A 17,629-nucleotide genomic window follows, 5' to 3' on the forward strand; every position below is an offset into this window, starting at 1 on the left:
TTGTGGGTTTCTCGACTGCATGCATCCTCAGATGACTGGACTTCCTTGTAATGTTTTAGGCCAGGCTTCGAGGATCCCTATCGGAGATATCACTCTCCAACTATGAGGGAAGAATATGCCTATGGAAGTTATTACTACCGTGGCCACCCGCAGCAGCTTCAGGAAGAAAGAGGTATGGAGTACTCTCCACAAGCCTTTGGGGACTGGGGATGGTGCACCTGGCTTGACAGGCAGGACGGAAGCCATTGGTACCACGTTCAGAGCCTCACCTTGGGCAGGTGAGACCACAACAGAGACCCTGTCCCTGGATCTCCTGAGCAGAAGAGAGCAGGGAACTTCTCTTTTCAAGTGACGATGGTATTGAAACTGTCTCTGGGTTACTTATACGGAGGATAGTTTTTACTTCATCTACATTTTTTTCCTCCTACTCCTTCTTATAGCCAAGGTTATGATTACTGATCAAGTAAAAGTGAAATCAGTTCTTAAGGACATTTGGTGTGTGCTGGGCTGGGCTGTAATGAGTCTGACCACTGCTTCACCCTGAGGGTGGTGGACATGTACCCATGGGGGTTTTATACCCTATACTCACAGGTATAGGGTGGGTGCCAATGGCAGTTTCTGACCCCCTCGCCAAACGCAATCTGTTTCAACGTTGGAAACACACACACATGTGCATGTGTGCAGCCATGCTAACTGGTTCAGAGAGGTATCTTGGGGCTTTTTTTTTTTTTTTTTAAATTTGAAATTTAACTCAATTTGGCCAGAAAAAAATTTTTTTGATGATGTTTGAAACCAAACCCGTGGTGTTGTTCATGCTAGGCAAGTGCTCTACCACTGAGCTACGTCCCCAGAACTAATCCATTTTTATGCCTACTGTGCCCTAGTACCTCAGCTGGACAGCTCCATAGCATCTTTGGAAGAGAACTTTCAGAAATAGCCAGTGACCTGTCTTCATTCTGTTTTCTCTGAGGGAGCAGTGCCAAGGCAAGGGACTCCTTACATCTGGCATGAAGACTACGGAGATCAGAAGTACCTCAGTGGGGATCGCCATCGCGAAAACCAGAACAGTTCATTTGGGATGAACAGTGAGACCCAGTTTCAGTAAGTGTGAAGGGAGAGGCCACCCCACAGGACTGGGTCATGCTCAGTCTACATTAGATCCACCTTTTTCTTTTCTTTTTCAGAATATCATAGAGTACATTTTATTTTTATTTATTTAGTTATTTTTATTAGAGCGTTATAAATTATACATAGAATTTTGGTGTCTATGGCATCTGGTTCTGGTGGTTATCCTCTACCTCTGGAAGCCCTGGGGAGAAGAGACTGTTTTTTTTGGGGGGCGGGGTACTGGGGATTGAACCCAGGGCACTTGACCCTGGAGCCACAATCCTGGCACATTTTTATTTTTTATTTTGACACAGGGTCTCACTGAGTTGCTTAGGGCCTTGCTAAATTGCTGAGGCTGGCTTTGAACTGGTGATTCTCCTGCTTGGCCTCCCGAGTCTCTGGGATTATAGGCGTGTGCCATCATGCCCAGCAGAAGTTCTGATGACTGGGTCCTGCCTGGGGTGCAGAGCTGCTTCTCTGCCCACTCCTGGACCTTGAGAGTGGGATACTCCTCTGGCATGAAACAGAGCAGGAAAGAGACTTTAACCCAGGCCTCTGTCCTGGGGCCCTGAGCCCTGGAATTCAGCAACCCAAGTGCTCTGCTCCAGGCCTTCCAGGACTGCAGGCTGGAGGCCAACCCTCCTCTGTTGGGTCTCAGACCACTTCCTGCCGCTGTGCGTGGAACCGAGCATTCCTGTTTTCCTGGTACTAGTGCACTTGAGGTGGGGCACGGGAGGAAAGTGCTTTTCTCTGTGGCACCCAGGCTGACCTGCCACTGCCACACGTAGATTCAGGACACCCCCAGAAGAGGCCCCTCGGCCTGGCCGGCCTGTCCAGGACCCATCTCAGCCCTGCTGTCATTTCACTGCAGATCTCTCAGCCGGAGCCCTTATAAAGACAGCCCTGCTTCCAGCTCCAGACAGGAGCGGCCTGGGGAGCTCTTTTTGGAGAGTCGGTTAACTGGTGTCTGTAAGAATAAGGTAACTCGAAGTGACGTGGGGCTGGAGGCCCATGGCCATGCATCACAGATGACCCTGTCAGCAGTGGCAGGCCGGGCCCTTAGGGGTGGGGGCTCCAACAGCCAGACACGTGCAGGGCTTGTTCCTCTCCCCATGGCAGGCCCTACTCACGCCACCTCCTCTGCCTGCCTTCCTGCTTCACTCTAACGCGTCTGAGACCCTGATCTGGCCCCTTTGTATTTTTTGTCACACTGGAAGCATCCGAGTCACTCTGAGGTGCTGGGAAGGAAAGAGGCTGACACTGGGTGTTCAGTATTGGAGACCTCAGGGCACTAGCAATTTGGTTTACCCAAGAAATGGGAAGTTGCTAGAATCTTTTAACTCAGGTTTGAAAAGCGGGGCTTGAAATCTTTCCTGACACTTTCATCTCTTTCCTCTAAAATCTTAAAAGCATACTTCCTGGGCCACAAAATGGAGCTCTTAATTTTTTTTTTTAATAACCCTTTTTATTTTGGAATAATTTTAGATTTGTGGAAAAGATGCACAGATACTATAGAGATGAGCTCTTACGATTTGATGGTCTTGTATTAATTTTGTCTTCCTGACTAAGTTTGTGTGAGTCCTGAGAATAGCTTCTCTGCACACTTAGTGCTTAACAGGGCACGGTATATGTTTTTGTGACTGACCCTAATAACACAATAACTGCAGCCACTCACATGTATATAGCACACGACAGCATACAAAGAGCTTCTGAATCCATTGTTTCACTCATATTTGCTCAGAATGTAGTTCCATGAATTTCTTGTACACCTGTATCCTCTTGCACTTGGAGCATAGTAGGAGTTCATTAAACAGCAGATAAATAAATATGTGAGTAAGTAGTTGAAGTATACAGGGCAGGTACATTTATCTCTATCATACATGACGCTATTGATCTTAGAGGGCCAAAGTCACTTGTCTGAGGTCACAGCAGCAGGGCACTAGGATCAAAACTGAGGCTTGACTTCAGGGCCCCCCTGACCCCAGGGCCATAATGCACCCTTTAGCAAACACCTGTTGATGGTATACTCCCTTCTCCTTTCAACATATCTGCGTTCTCTGTATTTCTGGGAAAGTTTGAATTTTGCTTCTTTGAAGGAACACTCGGGAAGCCCAGCTCCCTGAAACTCCTTCCCACGTGTCTCCTGGTTCTTGACTTTCAGCCATCACTGACCAGCAAGTCCAACCTTGTCCAGCAGCACGAGTCTGGTCTCAGCTCCAGCAGCTATGAGCTCAGTCAGTACATGGCGGATGCCCCTGAGCAGTATGATCCTAGGGCGTCAGCAGTTTGGAGTGCAGGTCAGGCAGGTGGGTACTCGATGGAGCACTGTTGGAAAGGTGGGTGCCAGCCTCTTGGAAAGCCGCGCCTAGCCCGTGTTTCCAGAAATGAATCCTTGTCTGCTGCATGGGCTTCTCTTCCCACCTTTTCTATTGAAATGGAAATTGCATCCTGGCTGGCCGTTAGAAGGGAACACTGCTCCTAGCCATGGGCAGAAGGCGCTCAGGAGTGCTTTCAAGTAATAGATGAAGAAGTGAAGAACGGAAGAGAGCTCATGTAAATAAATAAATAAATAAAAATTAAAAAAAAATACACAAGCTTTTTAAATGCAAAAACATTTAAAAATAAAACATATATATGCAATGTTTACAGGCTATTATGAAGATGTATCTTAAAAATACATTCAGAAAAACCAAGATTCAATCAGTTTTCTCAAGTTTAAAAATGATTAGAATAGAAATAGAAATTTTAATGAAATAAATCAAAAGAGTAATCAAATGCCTATTAATCAGTTATGTTTTAAGTTTTTAATAATCTCTACATGAATGCACATTAGATAAAAGTCTACAGATTATTAATATAAAATTGCAATATTCTAATCTGTCTGTTTTATGAAGTAATAAAGAGGTAATTTTCTACAGGGATTAAAAAAAAGAAGTGAGGAACAGAGAGAATCGGGTAAAGCAAAAGCAGGACACAAAGCATAATTGCTTTGTTGATTGTAGGAGTCTTGCCCTGGGCATAGAAGCCACAGGCTCCTGGCCTCTCACCCTGGCTGAGAATCTGGGTTGGGCTGCATTATCATTTGGACCAAATCAACACATTCTTACATTCTATTCTGACATATTCTCAGAGGCTTAACTTGGACTGGTGCAGGGAGTATGGGCTTCTTCCAATTACGTAGCCCACCCAGAATCTGAGCTTGGTCCCAAGTGAAATTTGGACAGAATATGTTTGGGGCATATTTCCAAATTAAAGAAAAGCTGTGAAAGAAGTGCTAACAGGGTCCATCTGTGTTCTCTCGGTCAGGGGATGTCTCAGCAGCAGGTTCCAACACACCCGTGAAGTTCTACGTCCCTCATGTGTCTGTGAGTTTTGGTCCAGGAGGTCAGCTGGTGTGTGTGTGTCCCAGCTCTCCCCCTGATGGGCAGACGGCCCTTGTGGAGCTACACAGCATGGAGGTAAGCAGGATCCCGTGTCTCTGGTACGCTGGCACGCTGCACCCCCAAACTGCTCTCCGTGTACTTGCCCTCTTCCCTTTGCATGAGCCTGGGCATCTCCAAGGGGGGTACGCTTGTGGGGAACTGGGCCATGTGGCCCCTGGAACAGGAGGCACAGGAATAGCTGGGCTCTTCTCTGGAAGAAGTGATGCTAGACTTAGGTTTCCCCTTAGGTGCTAGGGCTCATCTTAACAAGAAGAACACGCTTATTCTTCTGTTTCCTCCCCAAGGCCCTAAGCCACCTCCATGGACCACAGCCCTGGGGTCTGACACTAAACTTGACCAACAGGGGCACTTGGTGGAAGTCTCGAAGACCAAATCTGACTTTCTGTTCCAGGTTATTCTTAATGATTCTGAAGACCAAGAGGAAATGAGAAGTTTCTCAGGACCCCTGATCCGGTAAATTACTTTAAGAGACTGAGTAAGGACTTTTGCATTTTGGGGCTTTGTTTTGGTGTCCTTGGAAGAAAATGTCTCTCTACTAGATATAACCATATGTGACCTGTGTCATTTTGATAAGCCACTGGATAGTTGAAGGACAGACAGAAAAAAATAGCTTCACAATTTAACAATCAGTTCCATTTTGTAGAGGTTCTGTGGTAGGATGTTTTAGCATTCTGTATACTTTATAGATGTTAGTAGAAAAGTGGAGCACTGGGAAGTCACCCTCAAGTGGATCACAAGGGAAAAACTACCGAAAGTGACTTCTGAGAGAATGTTGTCAGGGTTCCAGTTACTGGACAGTGTGCAGGTCTGCCCTCTGCAGGCCTGAATTGGAACTGCCTTAAAGTCGCCAGTCATGTTGCTGATAAATATTCAGGGTACATTTGTTGTGCAGAAAGACCTGGCTGGGTGTCAGAGGACCTGGGTTCAAGCATCCTACTAAGTAAGGGTACCATGGTGGGCAGGCCAATTAACCCTCTCTGCATATTACTTTTTCCTCTGAGAAATGATGTTATACTCACTCTGCCAATTCAGGTGGTGACTGTGAGACTCAAGGGAGATTATGCAGTATAAGCTCTTTAAATAGCATTGCTACTATTCAAATGTGTTCTTGTCCTGAAGCTACCCTGCCCAAGAAAATCCCCTTATTATACCTGACAGATCCTTCAAGTGAAATGAGTGCTGTCTCTATGTCTTACACACAGGTCTACAGATGAGAGTAGAGAACTGAGTTGACTATTAAACATTAGGTATCAGTCCCAACTTGGCTTCAATTTGTTGGATAATATGGAGCAAATAATAATAACCGTTTATCGAGAATTTAGTATATGCCACAGAATCTGCTTGTTTCTTTTTGTATGCATGCATTTACTTTTATTATCCTTATTTTAGGGAGGGGGGAAAACAGGTTTAGAAGAGATCAGAAACTTGTCTAAACTGAGAGTGACAGACCAGATTTAGACTCAGAACCGTCTGACTTGAAATTCTGTGCTCTTAGCTGGTATTTTGTCACTTCACTGAGGCCTCTGGGCCTCAGTTTCCTCATCTGTAAAATGGAAGGGGTGTAAAAGAGAGTCTCTGAAGTCCCTTCCTGTTCTACAAGGAAATGACCATCCTGTGGCTACAGACTATTACCCCACCCTGGGTTGTCAGCCTTCTATCCCAACCTCACCTTGCCAGTGCCCGCATACTACAGGCAGAGCAAGGATCATCCTGAGTAGGGGAGAAGTCTGCCTGCTCACTCTTTGCTTCCTGAAATCTCTCACAGGGAAGATGTTCACAAGGTCGATATCATGACATTTTGCCAGCAGAAAGCAGCTCAGAGGCTCAAGTCTGAGACCCCAGGAAGCAGAGACTCAGCTCTACTGTGGCAACTGTTAGTTCTCCTCTGTCGCCAGAATGGGGTAAGTCATGGCTTGGATGCTCGGACAGGTGCAGGCCGGGGTGGAGTTTCAGGCCGTGGGAGAGATAAGGTTTGCTGTATGGTGTGATTATGAGAAGCAACGCGTCACCTCTGGGAAACACTGCTCATGTGTCAGCACCAGGTTGCTAATGCAGACTTTCCCTCCCATGCTCTCCTGCCCTGGATGGGAAACGCAGTGCTCTTGTGGGGTTACTGCGCCAGCCCGATTAAACACCTGTGAAATCAGGACTGGCTCCAGTAAGCTTCATGGCTCCTGACAGCCAGAAAATATCCATGATAATGAAGTTGACGTTTGAAATTCAGTAATCCGAGGAGGGACCGCCTGTGTGTGCATGAGTGGTGAAGTACCTTGTGCAGGGGGCAAGTGCCTGGAGCCTGCCTTCTGCAGCTTGGGCTGCCTGCTTGAGGACCAAGGGGCTTCTCCCCCAGGATGACCCTCTTTGCCTTGCAGTCCATGGTGGGGTCTGACATAGCTGAGCTGCTGATGCAAAACTGTAGGCTGGAGAAGTACAAGAAGCAGCCCCCCGTGGCCAACCTCATCAACCTGACCGACGAGGCCTGGCCGGTGAACTCCGGGCCCCGCAACCTGCTCACCGGGGAGGTCCCCCCCACGGTGGAGACACCTGCGCAGATCGTGGAGAAATTCACCAAGCTGCTGTACTATGGGAGGAAGAAGGCAAGTCTGCCCTTCTCCCAGGCGTGCTGTAGAAGGGTGACCACTGTCCCCGCCTCCAACACCCTGCCTCCAATTACATAAAAGTGGCATACACTGATTTTAGAGCCAGTGAGAAGTTCAGAAAGACACGGCAAAGAAAATAAAAACACCAGTATAGGTTTTAACCATTAACACCTACGATGGGAGTGTGGTCTTGTTATTAAAGATAATACCTGTTAGCATCTAGATACATTTACTTCCAGCATTTTCCCATGTATATATTAAAATGAAATCAAATTACATACACAATTGTTTCTCTTTTTCCGTTTAAGATTATATGGTGAAATACCACATGGCATTAAACTGACAGCACCATTTTATTTATTTTTGTGGTGCTGGAGACGAAGCTCAGGGGCTCAGGCAAGTTTTCTACCACTTGCCAATAGCATTATGAAATAAAGTCTTACTTTGTTTAATCACTCAACTATTTTTTGAATATATAGGCTATTTACAATTGTGTCATCTTATAAAGTATGCCATTTGAACATTTATGACATGTCACTGCTGATCCTTAGTTTATTTTTTAGGACAGATTCCTAGAAGTGGGATCACTGGGTTCAAGAGTATGGCCTTCCAGGAGGGTCTTCGTATACACACCAAATTAGTTTTAGAACCGTCTTTTACAAGTAACACTTCTGCCTACCAATATTGAATGCTGTAATTTAGCAGATGGAGGGAGATGTCTAATTTTGAAACTCTGTTTGTGCTTTATAAAAGTTATATAAGTTCAAATGTTTGAATCTGTGATGAAAATCAATTTAGTGAAATAAAACAATAAGGAATGTAAGGGAGGAATGATGCCCCTCCCGCCTCCAGTCACCCAATTTCTCCCCTGAAACATCCAAACATATTTTTTGCATATATAATTATTCCCCTCTCTCTCTCTCTCTCTCTCTCTTTTTTCTTATAGCATACTGTGGATCAGGCCTGTACTTTCCTTTCTAAATATTTAGAAAACAAGCTTTGGAGTTGGTAAACCTTTTCCATAAAGGGATAGGCAGTATATACTTTTGGCTTTGTCTGCCCTCAGGTCTTGCTGCAGTATTCAGTTTAGCCCTTGGAGCATGAAAGCAGCCGCAGACAATGCATAAATGAACGAGTGGCTGCATTTCAAACTTTATCTATGGACATAGCAATTTGAATCATATATAATTTTCATGTGTAATGAAATATTATTTTTGTTTTGATTTTTTTCAAATAATTAAACAAGATAAAAACTCTTTGAACTTGTAGGCTGTGCGCTGGGCCATGCTGAACACGCAGTGCACTGGATTTGGCCTTTGGTGTATTTGCTATCTCTTACCCCTTTATCATGCTCTCTTTCTCATAGCACATATATCACCTTCTAGATTATAACTGCCTCATTATTTTTTATGGCTGCATCGTTTTCTATGGATTTTATAATTAATTCAGCTAAGCTCCTATAGATTGACATTAAGATGCTTTCTTTTGCTATTACAAACAATGCTAAAATGAATTGTTATTTTGCCTAATGTGAGAAAATACATGTAAGATAAATTTCCAGAAGTGGAAGCCTTGGGTCAAAGGGTAAATGGTTTATAATTTTGATAGGTATTGAAAAATCTCATTAGAGCTGTGAATCAGTTTTCCCCCTCAGCAATGTATGAGAGTATGTGTCTCCCCACATTCCCCCCAGGTCACCAGCCAAAAGTGTTTGCAGATTTTTGATCTGTGCCAATCAGAGAGGTGAAGAAATACCATTTACTATTAATTTGCATTTCTGTTATTAGGAATGTAGTTGATTATCTTTTAATCTGTGCATTTTCTGGTCAAGGGTTTTCCACATCTTTCAGTCTTTTATCACCACAAGTTGATGTGTTGGAGTTCTTCCTTGTTTTTGGACTGTGTGTCCCAAATCACTTTTGAGGGATCATATTTCAGAAGCCTTTTCCTATTTCAAAATTAATTCCTAAAAATGAGGTTGGAGTACTTTGGTAACTTCATTTTCACATTTAAATATTTAACCTCTTGGGATTTTGGTGTATGTATAAGTGAGTGCTTGACAATGATGCCCAGTAAAAATCAGTGGGATCAAGTCGCAGCCATTCCCTGTCTATTTCCTATGGATTAGGGAGTCAGAGTTTCCCCAGTGGTTCATTTATTCAATAAACATTTATTAGTGGCTACTACTTCTAAGGTGTTGAACCCAGTGGGGCATACAGAGATAAATGAAATATGAACTCTTCCTTTAAGAAAGATAAACATCGAACATAACAACTATAATAACAAAAGCAGATTTAAAAAATATTTTCTGCCTTCCAGGCACTTGCTTAACATCCTACATGCATTGTCTTCTTTATTGCCATAGAAACACTACATTAGCTTCCCTCCTTGCTTTATGTATTTTTGGATTAGAAATGTTAGTAAGTGGTAGAGTGAGAGCTGAGCTCTAGGCAGTGGGGGCCTGAACCTGGGCTTCTAACCTCCCTCACACCTGGACCTGAGAGGAAGCGAGGGGGAGATGCGGTACCCATGGAGTGTGAGTGATGGATGAGGCGCTGGGAGGGAGAACATCTTTAGAACCTTTGTTCATATTTGCCTGGGTCTTATTTCTGGCATTGGGTGAGACTTGTGTCCTTGACATAAGTTCTCAGTTTCTTCACTAGTTCTTTTTTTTGGGTACTGGGGATTGAATCCAGGGACAATTAACCAATGAACCTCATCCTCAGTCCTTTTTATATTTTGTTTAGAGACAGGGTCTTGATGAGTTGCTTAGGACCTCTTTAAGTTGTTGAGGCTGGCTTTGAACTCGTGATCCTCCTGCCTTAGCCTCTGGAGCTGCTGGGATTACAGGTGTGCACCACCATGCCTGGCTTTTCACTTGTTCTTAAATTATATTTTTGGACAGGCAGATTTTTGAATCATCTGTAATTCTACAGTCAAGCATTAGTAACTCCTTTCCTTACAAAAAAAAAAAAAAAAAGGTTACAAAATTATCAATATATACACAGACCACTGTGACCTTTAATGTCATTTTTCACGTGCCCTGGATGAGAGGCTGGTTTCCCTAATTGTGGCTAAATTTGCTCTCCTCCTTCCCCAAGAAGATATCATGGAGGAATGTTGAGCCGATTAAAGAACTTGTTACTTGGAGATAGAATTACCTCATTAGTGAATTCCTGTCCCCAAACCACATCTTGTGGCAGTAGGAAGTTACTAATACCAGTTTAAAACCTCCTATATAAGGTAGTTCCTTACTAAATATTTCTGGAAAACTGAATGTAAAGGTTAGTAGACATGTGTCTGTGTATTATTTTGGCCTAAGAAGTCATTTGACAGTTAACAAGCAATTGCTTTTAGCATTAGAAGGTAGGTTAACTTCTATGTTTACTGGCTTAAACTTACAGCAGCTTATTCTGGTTCATTGAGAGCCCTGGACGGGTAGATGGACCAGTGGGGCAGCCCCTCTCCCTGTAGTTGGACTCAGGATGCAGGAAGCTTTTCTCTCCTCAACCAGGGAGTCCTCTGCATTCGAGCATCCAGATGGCGTGGAGGATCGGGTGTGGGTGGTTTTATGGTCCAAAACACTTCCATTTCCTTTACATGGTGTAGACTCAGCTGCTCCCGGGCCCCAGAGAGGTGGGAAATATAGTCCAGCTCTTCACCGAGGAAGGAGAACATGGACCTTGAGCTGTTGAAAAGGGCACTGTTCTTCAACAGACTGGAACTGAATACTGTTATGCTATTTGCATTTTGAGACTTTGTTTTTGGGTGACAAAGTAACATCTATGTAACATCTTTGTTACATAGGTTCTTACAAGTATTTTGTAACTTGCTAATAAAATATGGCTACCTGGTGACCATGTTTGAAGGAAGTCAAGGAAATGGCATAATGAGTGGTTGGAGAAGTGGACAATCTAGAGAAAATACTAAGCTGATTAGAGCCCCCCCTCCCCTCCCTCCCCGCTTCCTTCTTCACATTCATAGTGAGGTCCAAGAGTCTCTCTGGAGGCCCAGCCTCTACTGTTCAGGGTGCAGCAGTGCCCACCGTGGGAATGTGTTATTTCTGTGGCCGAGGCACTGCTGAATGTGACGTTTTGGTTTTCAGGAGGCCTTGGAGTGGGCCATGAAGAACCACTTGTGGGGTCATGCTTTGTTCCTCTCCAGCAAGATGGACCCCCGGACCTACAACTGGGTCATGAGTGGGTGAGTCCAGCTTACAAAGGAGGCCAATGGCACAGAGAGGCCTCCCCTCCAGGGCTGGGTGGGGATGGGGGTGGGGAGAAGTGCCAAAGGCACTGGGAGGGACCATGCTCCAAGCAGCTTCCAGTTTTTCTTTCTCTGAGCACGTCTTTTCTCCAGAATCTTAGAACCCAGACACAGAGAGACACTCTTTCTATCTGTTGAGTGGAATGAAACATTTTAGTAATATTTTTGAGTTTCCAAAAATTAAGTAGTTTCTACATTGCTGTAGTCTTCTCTGAGAGGGGCTATTCTAGATAGTTCCATTAGGGAGGGAACAGATATGACTTAAGCTTAATTGAGAAAACCACAGGACCAAGGGTTTTGATGCAGGTAAGTGTTGAGTGGGGATGTGGGTGTCCAGAGGTAGGCTAGGATATTAGGGCAGCAGGACCATGAGTCGTGGTAGGAACAGATCCCATGGGACTGGGAGTCAGATCCACAAGCACCTGCAGCAGTGGTGCTGTCGAGACTGCGGAGGTGCTTAGTCAGAAGTCACACCAGCAACGGAGACCCACCCAGGGGCCAGGGGCACCAGGAAGGACAACCACACCAGAACGGGAGAGGGATTGAGGGAAAGGTGCACGGCCAGCCTTCTGGAACGAGGGTGACGAAACAGCAAAGGAGGGTCAGTATCAGGAGGAGGTGGTGGCGTGGGGGTGGCTTTCTGAATAGGTCCTGCAGGCTCCAGCTGGCATTGGGGTGGCAGGGGTGGGGGGGTCAGAGGGTCTGTAAGGAGCAGGCTTGGTGAGAAGAGGGTGGCACTTCTAGTGTTTACCTTCTAATGTTTGCTGAGGCTGTGAAGCTGCCTCCAACCTGGTTTGTGCTTGAATTGGCCACAAATCCTGTTGGGCCAGGTTGGACGAGAGGACGGACCCCTCCACTTTAAGTTCAGTCTGTGTTCCTTGTGGCTGCCACTCCAGCCGGGAGCCGTTCTTCACCACGGCCTCAGTCTCCCTGGGGGACAGGTCATACTGCTGAGCCCTGTGATGTCGAGGAGCGCTGGGGTAATTATGAAGCGTGCTCCGCGCTCCTGCGGCAAGGGTGCTGTGGGGAGAAGATGGTGTTCGCAGGGACAGTTCTCCTCTGGGTTTTGAAAATGAACATCCCACAACCCCACATTGTGGCATATATCTCTGCTACAGATTTTATTTTTCCTTGGGCCATTGATTTTTGATGGGGCCAAGTGAATTGTGAAAAATATCTTACCGGAGTATGCTTAAATCTCAGATCAGCTGTAGAGCTCATTATATCCTTGTTAAGCAGATCCCATGGATTGTCATGAGCAGGATCATTTCTGGTCCCTGTTCCACGCCTCTTTGGTTATTGAAAATGGCTATTTAGTGCTTGTGAGTAAAAGCCCTACAGACCCAGGCTTGGGGTGAGCCAGAAAAATGTCAGGGAGCCGTGGGCTTGGTGTGGAGGAGGGTGGCCGGGAGGAGGAGCCCACGAGAAGGGAAGAGCTTCCCAGGTAACTCTGGGGCTCTCTGGGGGCCCTTGAGGCGAGGGTGGGTTATATTGTTGACAGAAGAAGGCCCATAGCAGTGGTCACTCAAGAGTTAGAGGGCTAGGGTCGAAGTGCAGAAAGCATCCCTACCCAGGAAGTCTATGGGGGGTGTGTGGGTGGCAATGAAGATGTTTCGGTCACCCCCAAAAGGAGGATGGAAAGGCCCAGCAGAGAAGAGATGCTCACACTCCAAAAGAAGCTGCTGAAACCCAGGGAGAGGCCTTGCATGTGGCCATGGGCCAAGACTTCTGGGCCTGGTCCCCCAACTGACCTTTCTCTCCTGCAGCTTCACCAACACACTGGCGCTCAACGACCCTCTGCAGACCCTCTTCCAGCTCATGTCGGGGAGGATTCCACAAGCAGCCACGGTACCTTTACTCACCTTAGCATCATCGGGGATGCAGCGAAGGCTTTCTAGATGAGACGGGACCAATGACGGTCTGTTAGTTATTCGTCATGCTCCTGGCCCTGTGCTAAGCCCTTTGGTGCATATTATTTCATTTAATGCATGGAGGTAGGAGTTATCTCTGTTTTGTGGATGTAGAAACTGAGGTGCAAAGGTGTACCTGGCTCAGGGTCACAGAGATGGTGGGGTCACTCTTGGCCCCGGCCTGTCTGACCCTAAAGACCTTGCCCTTCCCACCATGTTACGGCTGCCTGCTTTGCAGTGAAGCCCAGGCTCTCACGCTGGGCTGTGCTTCTCTACCCTGGGCATGCTCTCCCCCTGGGCACCACTCCTCAGATCCGACACGCTGCACTTCGCTTCTCTTGGAGCAGAATATGGCTGAGAAGTCTGAGGCCTACCTGCGAGTTTTCCCATGATAATAGACTTGATTTTTTTTGCCCCAAAGTATCCTTAGCTTTGAAGCCCAGTAACTACTAGGATGTATCCTAGTGTTGACTGTCTAGGTCAGTTTTCTTCCACCCTGGGGCCTAGCACACCCTTTAAATATGTCCATTCATAAATTAGAGTCCGGGAATTTCCTTGAAGTTTATTCATCTATATTTGTCTCATTCCATTACTATGGTTTTGTTTTCAGGAATTCCATGTATATACATCTCAAATGTATAAGCTATATAAATACATGATATATATGTGTATATAAATGTATATAATTTTCTCTTTAATTAAAACACTTCTCTCCCACCCACCCTCCGTCCCTTCTTTCCTATTTCTGCCTGCTGTGTTTTCACCAGTGTCTCTTGCTCTTGTGTCTTTCCATCTTTGTCTTTATTTCTTTGATGTTTCCCTCCAGTTCTTTCCTGAGCTCTGCAGGTCTCCTCCCGTTGCCCACTATTTCTCTCCTGAGCGCTTGTAACTCAGCTTTATGCTCTTGCTTCATAGAAGCAACTGTTTCATGATTTCCCTCTGCTTCTTTCTGGTGCACCTACATTCAATCTCCATTAATTTTGGCGCCTTTTCTTGTATTTTGAAGCTTGGAGTTTTTTTCCTGACAACAGTTTTAAGGAAAATGGACAACACACTTTTACTTTTTTGTCCTTATTGCTGTGGATAATTCTAAGAAAATAAAAGAGACCCAATGACTTCCATGACCAGGTTGTTAAACCGATGGGCTGTTTTGGAGCAGTGTGCCTCTCAATTCAGCTGAATGGCCTGTGCCCTGCAATGCAATCACATCTCCACAAGAGCACTGTTACAGAACATGGTAGAATCAGCTTAGGGTCTTCTGGGTCTCGCTGCAGCAATAGAGTTAGCTACTTTTCCCTCCTCATGGGTGAGAAAACTGAGGAATGAGAGGTGATGGGTGGGTGCAGGGTTTGCTCTGGGAGTGTGGAAGTTTCTTGGCACCACTCATGACATGGGATGAGTGGCTTAGGCAATGGCATGGTAATGGAACATGCAGATGAGGTTTCATCACAGGTTTAACCTTGACTTTGCTGTTACCTCTGTGCAAGCCTGGTCTGATTACACAATCCCACAGAGCCTCAGTTTTTCACCCTTGTGGTGATTTTGTTACCTAACCAATAGGCTTATTATGAAAAATGAAGAAGAGAGAATATGTGAACCTATCATCCACCATGCCTGGCCCATTGAAATTAGTTAATAATGTTTCTTCTTCTCCCCTTTACTCCATAGATCTGCTTGGCAGAGATGTGTTACAAACCATACAGAAATAGACAGAAGAATGAATTCCAATTTTCTCCCTTCCTACCCCCCTTATTTTTAGTAAGGGATTTTCTTCTTTTCTGCTGGTTCCTTTACATCCAGCAGAAGAGGCCTGACTCTAGGCAATAATAATTCCTATCACATACAATTGTTGGCAGGAAAATGCTTAGCGTAGGATATGATTCAATACCTGAGCCAGGGTGGTAAATGAGAACTACTATTATTATTTTGATTTTGCATCATCAATGTATTATATTGCATTGCCCAAATAAGCAGGGAGTAAGTATAACATAGAGTTGGATAAAAGCATCTTTTATTCCTTGGGATAATTACAAACACCTAAATAATTGTGAATAGTTTTGATGTCCAAATCTTAGTTATTACTGTCAATCTGCTCTACTCATCTGTGCAACAAACTGGAGTTGGACTGGCCTCTTTGCTGAGCTTACCTGTGTGTGTGTGTGTGTGTGTGTGTGTGTGTGTATTAATACCGATTATGGAATTTATAAAGTAAAAACCAAAGTGGCACAGTGGTGCACACCTGTAATCTTAGCACTTCAGAAAGCTGAGGTAGGGAGATTGCAAATTTGAAGCCAGCCTCAGCAACTTAGTGAGATCCTGTTTTTTTTTTTTTTTTTAAAAAAAGGGCTGGTGATGTAGTTCAGTGTTAAAGCGCCTCCTTAGTTCAATCCTCAGTACAAACAACAAAAGAACCAAGAGTGAAGCAACTATGCTATATGCTTTACATAGATATTACCTTATTTTATTCTCAACAATAATGCAGTTAGGTGGAAATTATGATCTCCATTTTAGAGATGAGGAAACAAAGGTTAAAAGACATTAACAGTCTTGCTCAGGGTCACAGCTAGTGTGAGGCAGGAATCAAGTCAAATCCAGGGCCTGTGTTCTTTCTAGGACCATCATATTGTTTATCGACAGTTTCTTCCCTGAAATTTTCCCTCATTTGGGAGGAGAGTGGCCCTTGGGCTAGCTCACAGGGAAAGCACCATTTCTGTTGGTTTTCCCCACGTTTCCACTTCTCTGCTGCCCCCTGGTGGAGTCTTTAGCCTCCCACGGCGGGAGGGAAGTGACTGGGGATTGAGTACTGGCTGGGTGGACTGGCTATTCATATCCCTAAAGCGGTAGTAAGAATCCGACCTCACAGGATTGTTGCAAAGGTTAGATATATGACGTGTGTCAAGGGGCTTAGTAAAACCAGAAAACATTAGCACTGGCAAGACATCAGGTGGCCTAGTGTTCCCCTGACATCTGTGACAGGCTAATGCAGTCTCTTCTACTCACAAGAAAAAGATGTTTGATCTTCCTTCTCCCACACAAACATCAAAGTTTGTTTTTCTTTTCTGTTTTGTTTTGTTTTGTCTCTGCTATTTGGGGTGAACGTAAAGCACTGGGAAGAATTTAAAAATTAGTGAATGACTAATGTCATTTTGTTTATCTCCTGGTATTCTTAGGCACATGTGTATGTATGTATTGTCTATATGTGTCTGTCTGCCTGTCTATCTTTCCAGCAGTTTTGTCTTTTTATTTATTTTTAATGAGAACTCTAGATCAACATACGGTAGCACTGCAGTCAGTATCCTGAGTGTCCCCTGAATTCCTCCAAACCAAAAGACAGACAGCAGCCTTTTGAGTTAACCTGTATTTTGGGAAGCACTAAATGACTCTGTAAGCCTTCATTATTCTTCTGCTCTTTTTCAGTGTTGTGGGGACAAGCAGTGGGGGGACTGGAGGCCCCACTTGGCTGTGATTCTGTCAAATCAGGTTGGGGATCCGGAGCTGCACCAACGTGCTATTGTCACCATGGGGGACACCTTGGGTAAGCGGAAGCCTGCGCTGCCCCCTGCTCCTCTAGGGTATCTCCAGGCCTGCTTTAAATACCTGTCCCTAGATTCTGAGATTCTGTGAAGGCCAGTCTATGTCCCAGGCTCAGGAGCTTTGCAGTTCTTTCCTGTATCTCTGTTCCCCAGAATTTCCATGGCAAGCCAGAGCAGGCCAGCCCGACACTTGGTGTTCTGATGCTGCAGACTCTCCTCTCTGCAGCCTCTTCTCTGCCCCTGGTGACTCCCCTGTACATGGAGAAGCACAGGGGACAACGTTCCTGCTGCTGTTAGTCCTTCAGTGACCCAGCTCAGTCAGTTAGGAAATTCTGTTTTTGCCTGAACTACTTTTAAAAATCACGATAATAATGGCAGCCTTTAGTCTTTTACTCTGAAGTCTTTACTTCTGTCATCTCTGTCTAAACACAGCCTTGCGAGCACTTAGAGGCTAGTGAATGTTCCAGATGAGTGGTTCTTTAATTTGCTCAAGGGGCAGAACATCTAGAAACCCCGGTGTTCTGTGTGGAACTCTGTGAACACTGCTATGTAAAACCTGAAGTAGTCACGCGTCAGGTGCTGCCAAGAGGTGGGGTTGTTCAGCACCCTGGACAAGAGGTACTGATGTTTGTGGAGCCCTTCCTGAGCCAGGCACCTTGCTAGGGACTTGACGGACTCAAATTCCATTCCATCTGGTTTAAGAATTGCTTCTTACGTAGGGTCACTTCTTTGCTCAGGTGTAGGCATCCCTACTCACCCCGCATCATCAT

At 45.2% G+C, this 17,629-nt stretch overlaps 1 protein-coding gene across 2 annotated transcripts in view; it reads left to right on the top strand.

Annotated features, from left to right (window-relative positions):
* Sec16b (SEC16 homolog B, endoplasmic reticulum export factor) overlaps positions 1 to 17,629 on the top strand; it is a 34,390-nt gene that overhangs the window by 1,658 nt on the left and 15,103 nt on the right. For both annotated transcript variants that reach the window (XM_076831885.2, XM_076831884.2), the window contains exons 2-12: positions 60 to 172; positions 978 to 1,101; positions 1,979 to 2,087; positions 3,269 to 3,413; positions 4,414 to 4,565; positions 4,942 to 5,003; positions 6,316 to 6,451; positions 6,923 to 7,147; positions 11,256 to 11,353; positions 13,183 to 13,264; positions 16,744 to 16,861. In XM_076831885.2, coding sequence (XP_076688000.2) covers positions 60 to 172; positions 978 to 1,101; positions 1,979 to 2,087; positions 3,269 to 3,413; positions 4,414 to 4,565; positions 4,942 to 5,003; positions 6,316 to 6,451; positions 6,923 to 7,147; positions 11,256 to 11,353; positions 13,183 to 13,264; positions 16,744 to 16,861 — 1,364 coding nt within the window. The remainder of the gene's footprint in view (positions 1 to 59; positions 173 to 977; positions 1,102 to 1,978; positions 2,088 to 3,268; positions 3,414 to 4,413; positions 4,566 to 4,941; positions 5,004 to 6,315; positions 6,452 to 6,922; positions 7,148 to 11,255; positions 11,354 to 13,182; positions 13,265 to 16,743; positions 16,862 to 17,629) is intronic.

This window comes from Callospermophilus lateralis, chromosome 13 (assembly GCF_048772815.1).
Source record: "Callospermophilus lateralis isolate mCalLat2 chromosome 13, mCalLat2.hap1, whole genome shotgun sequence".
Lineage (NCBI taxonomy): Eukaryota > Metazoa > Chordata > Mammalia > Rodentia > Sciuridae > Callospermophilus > Callospermophilus lateralis.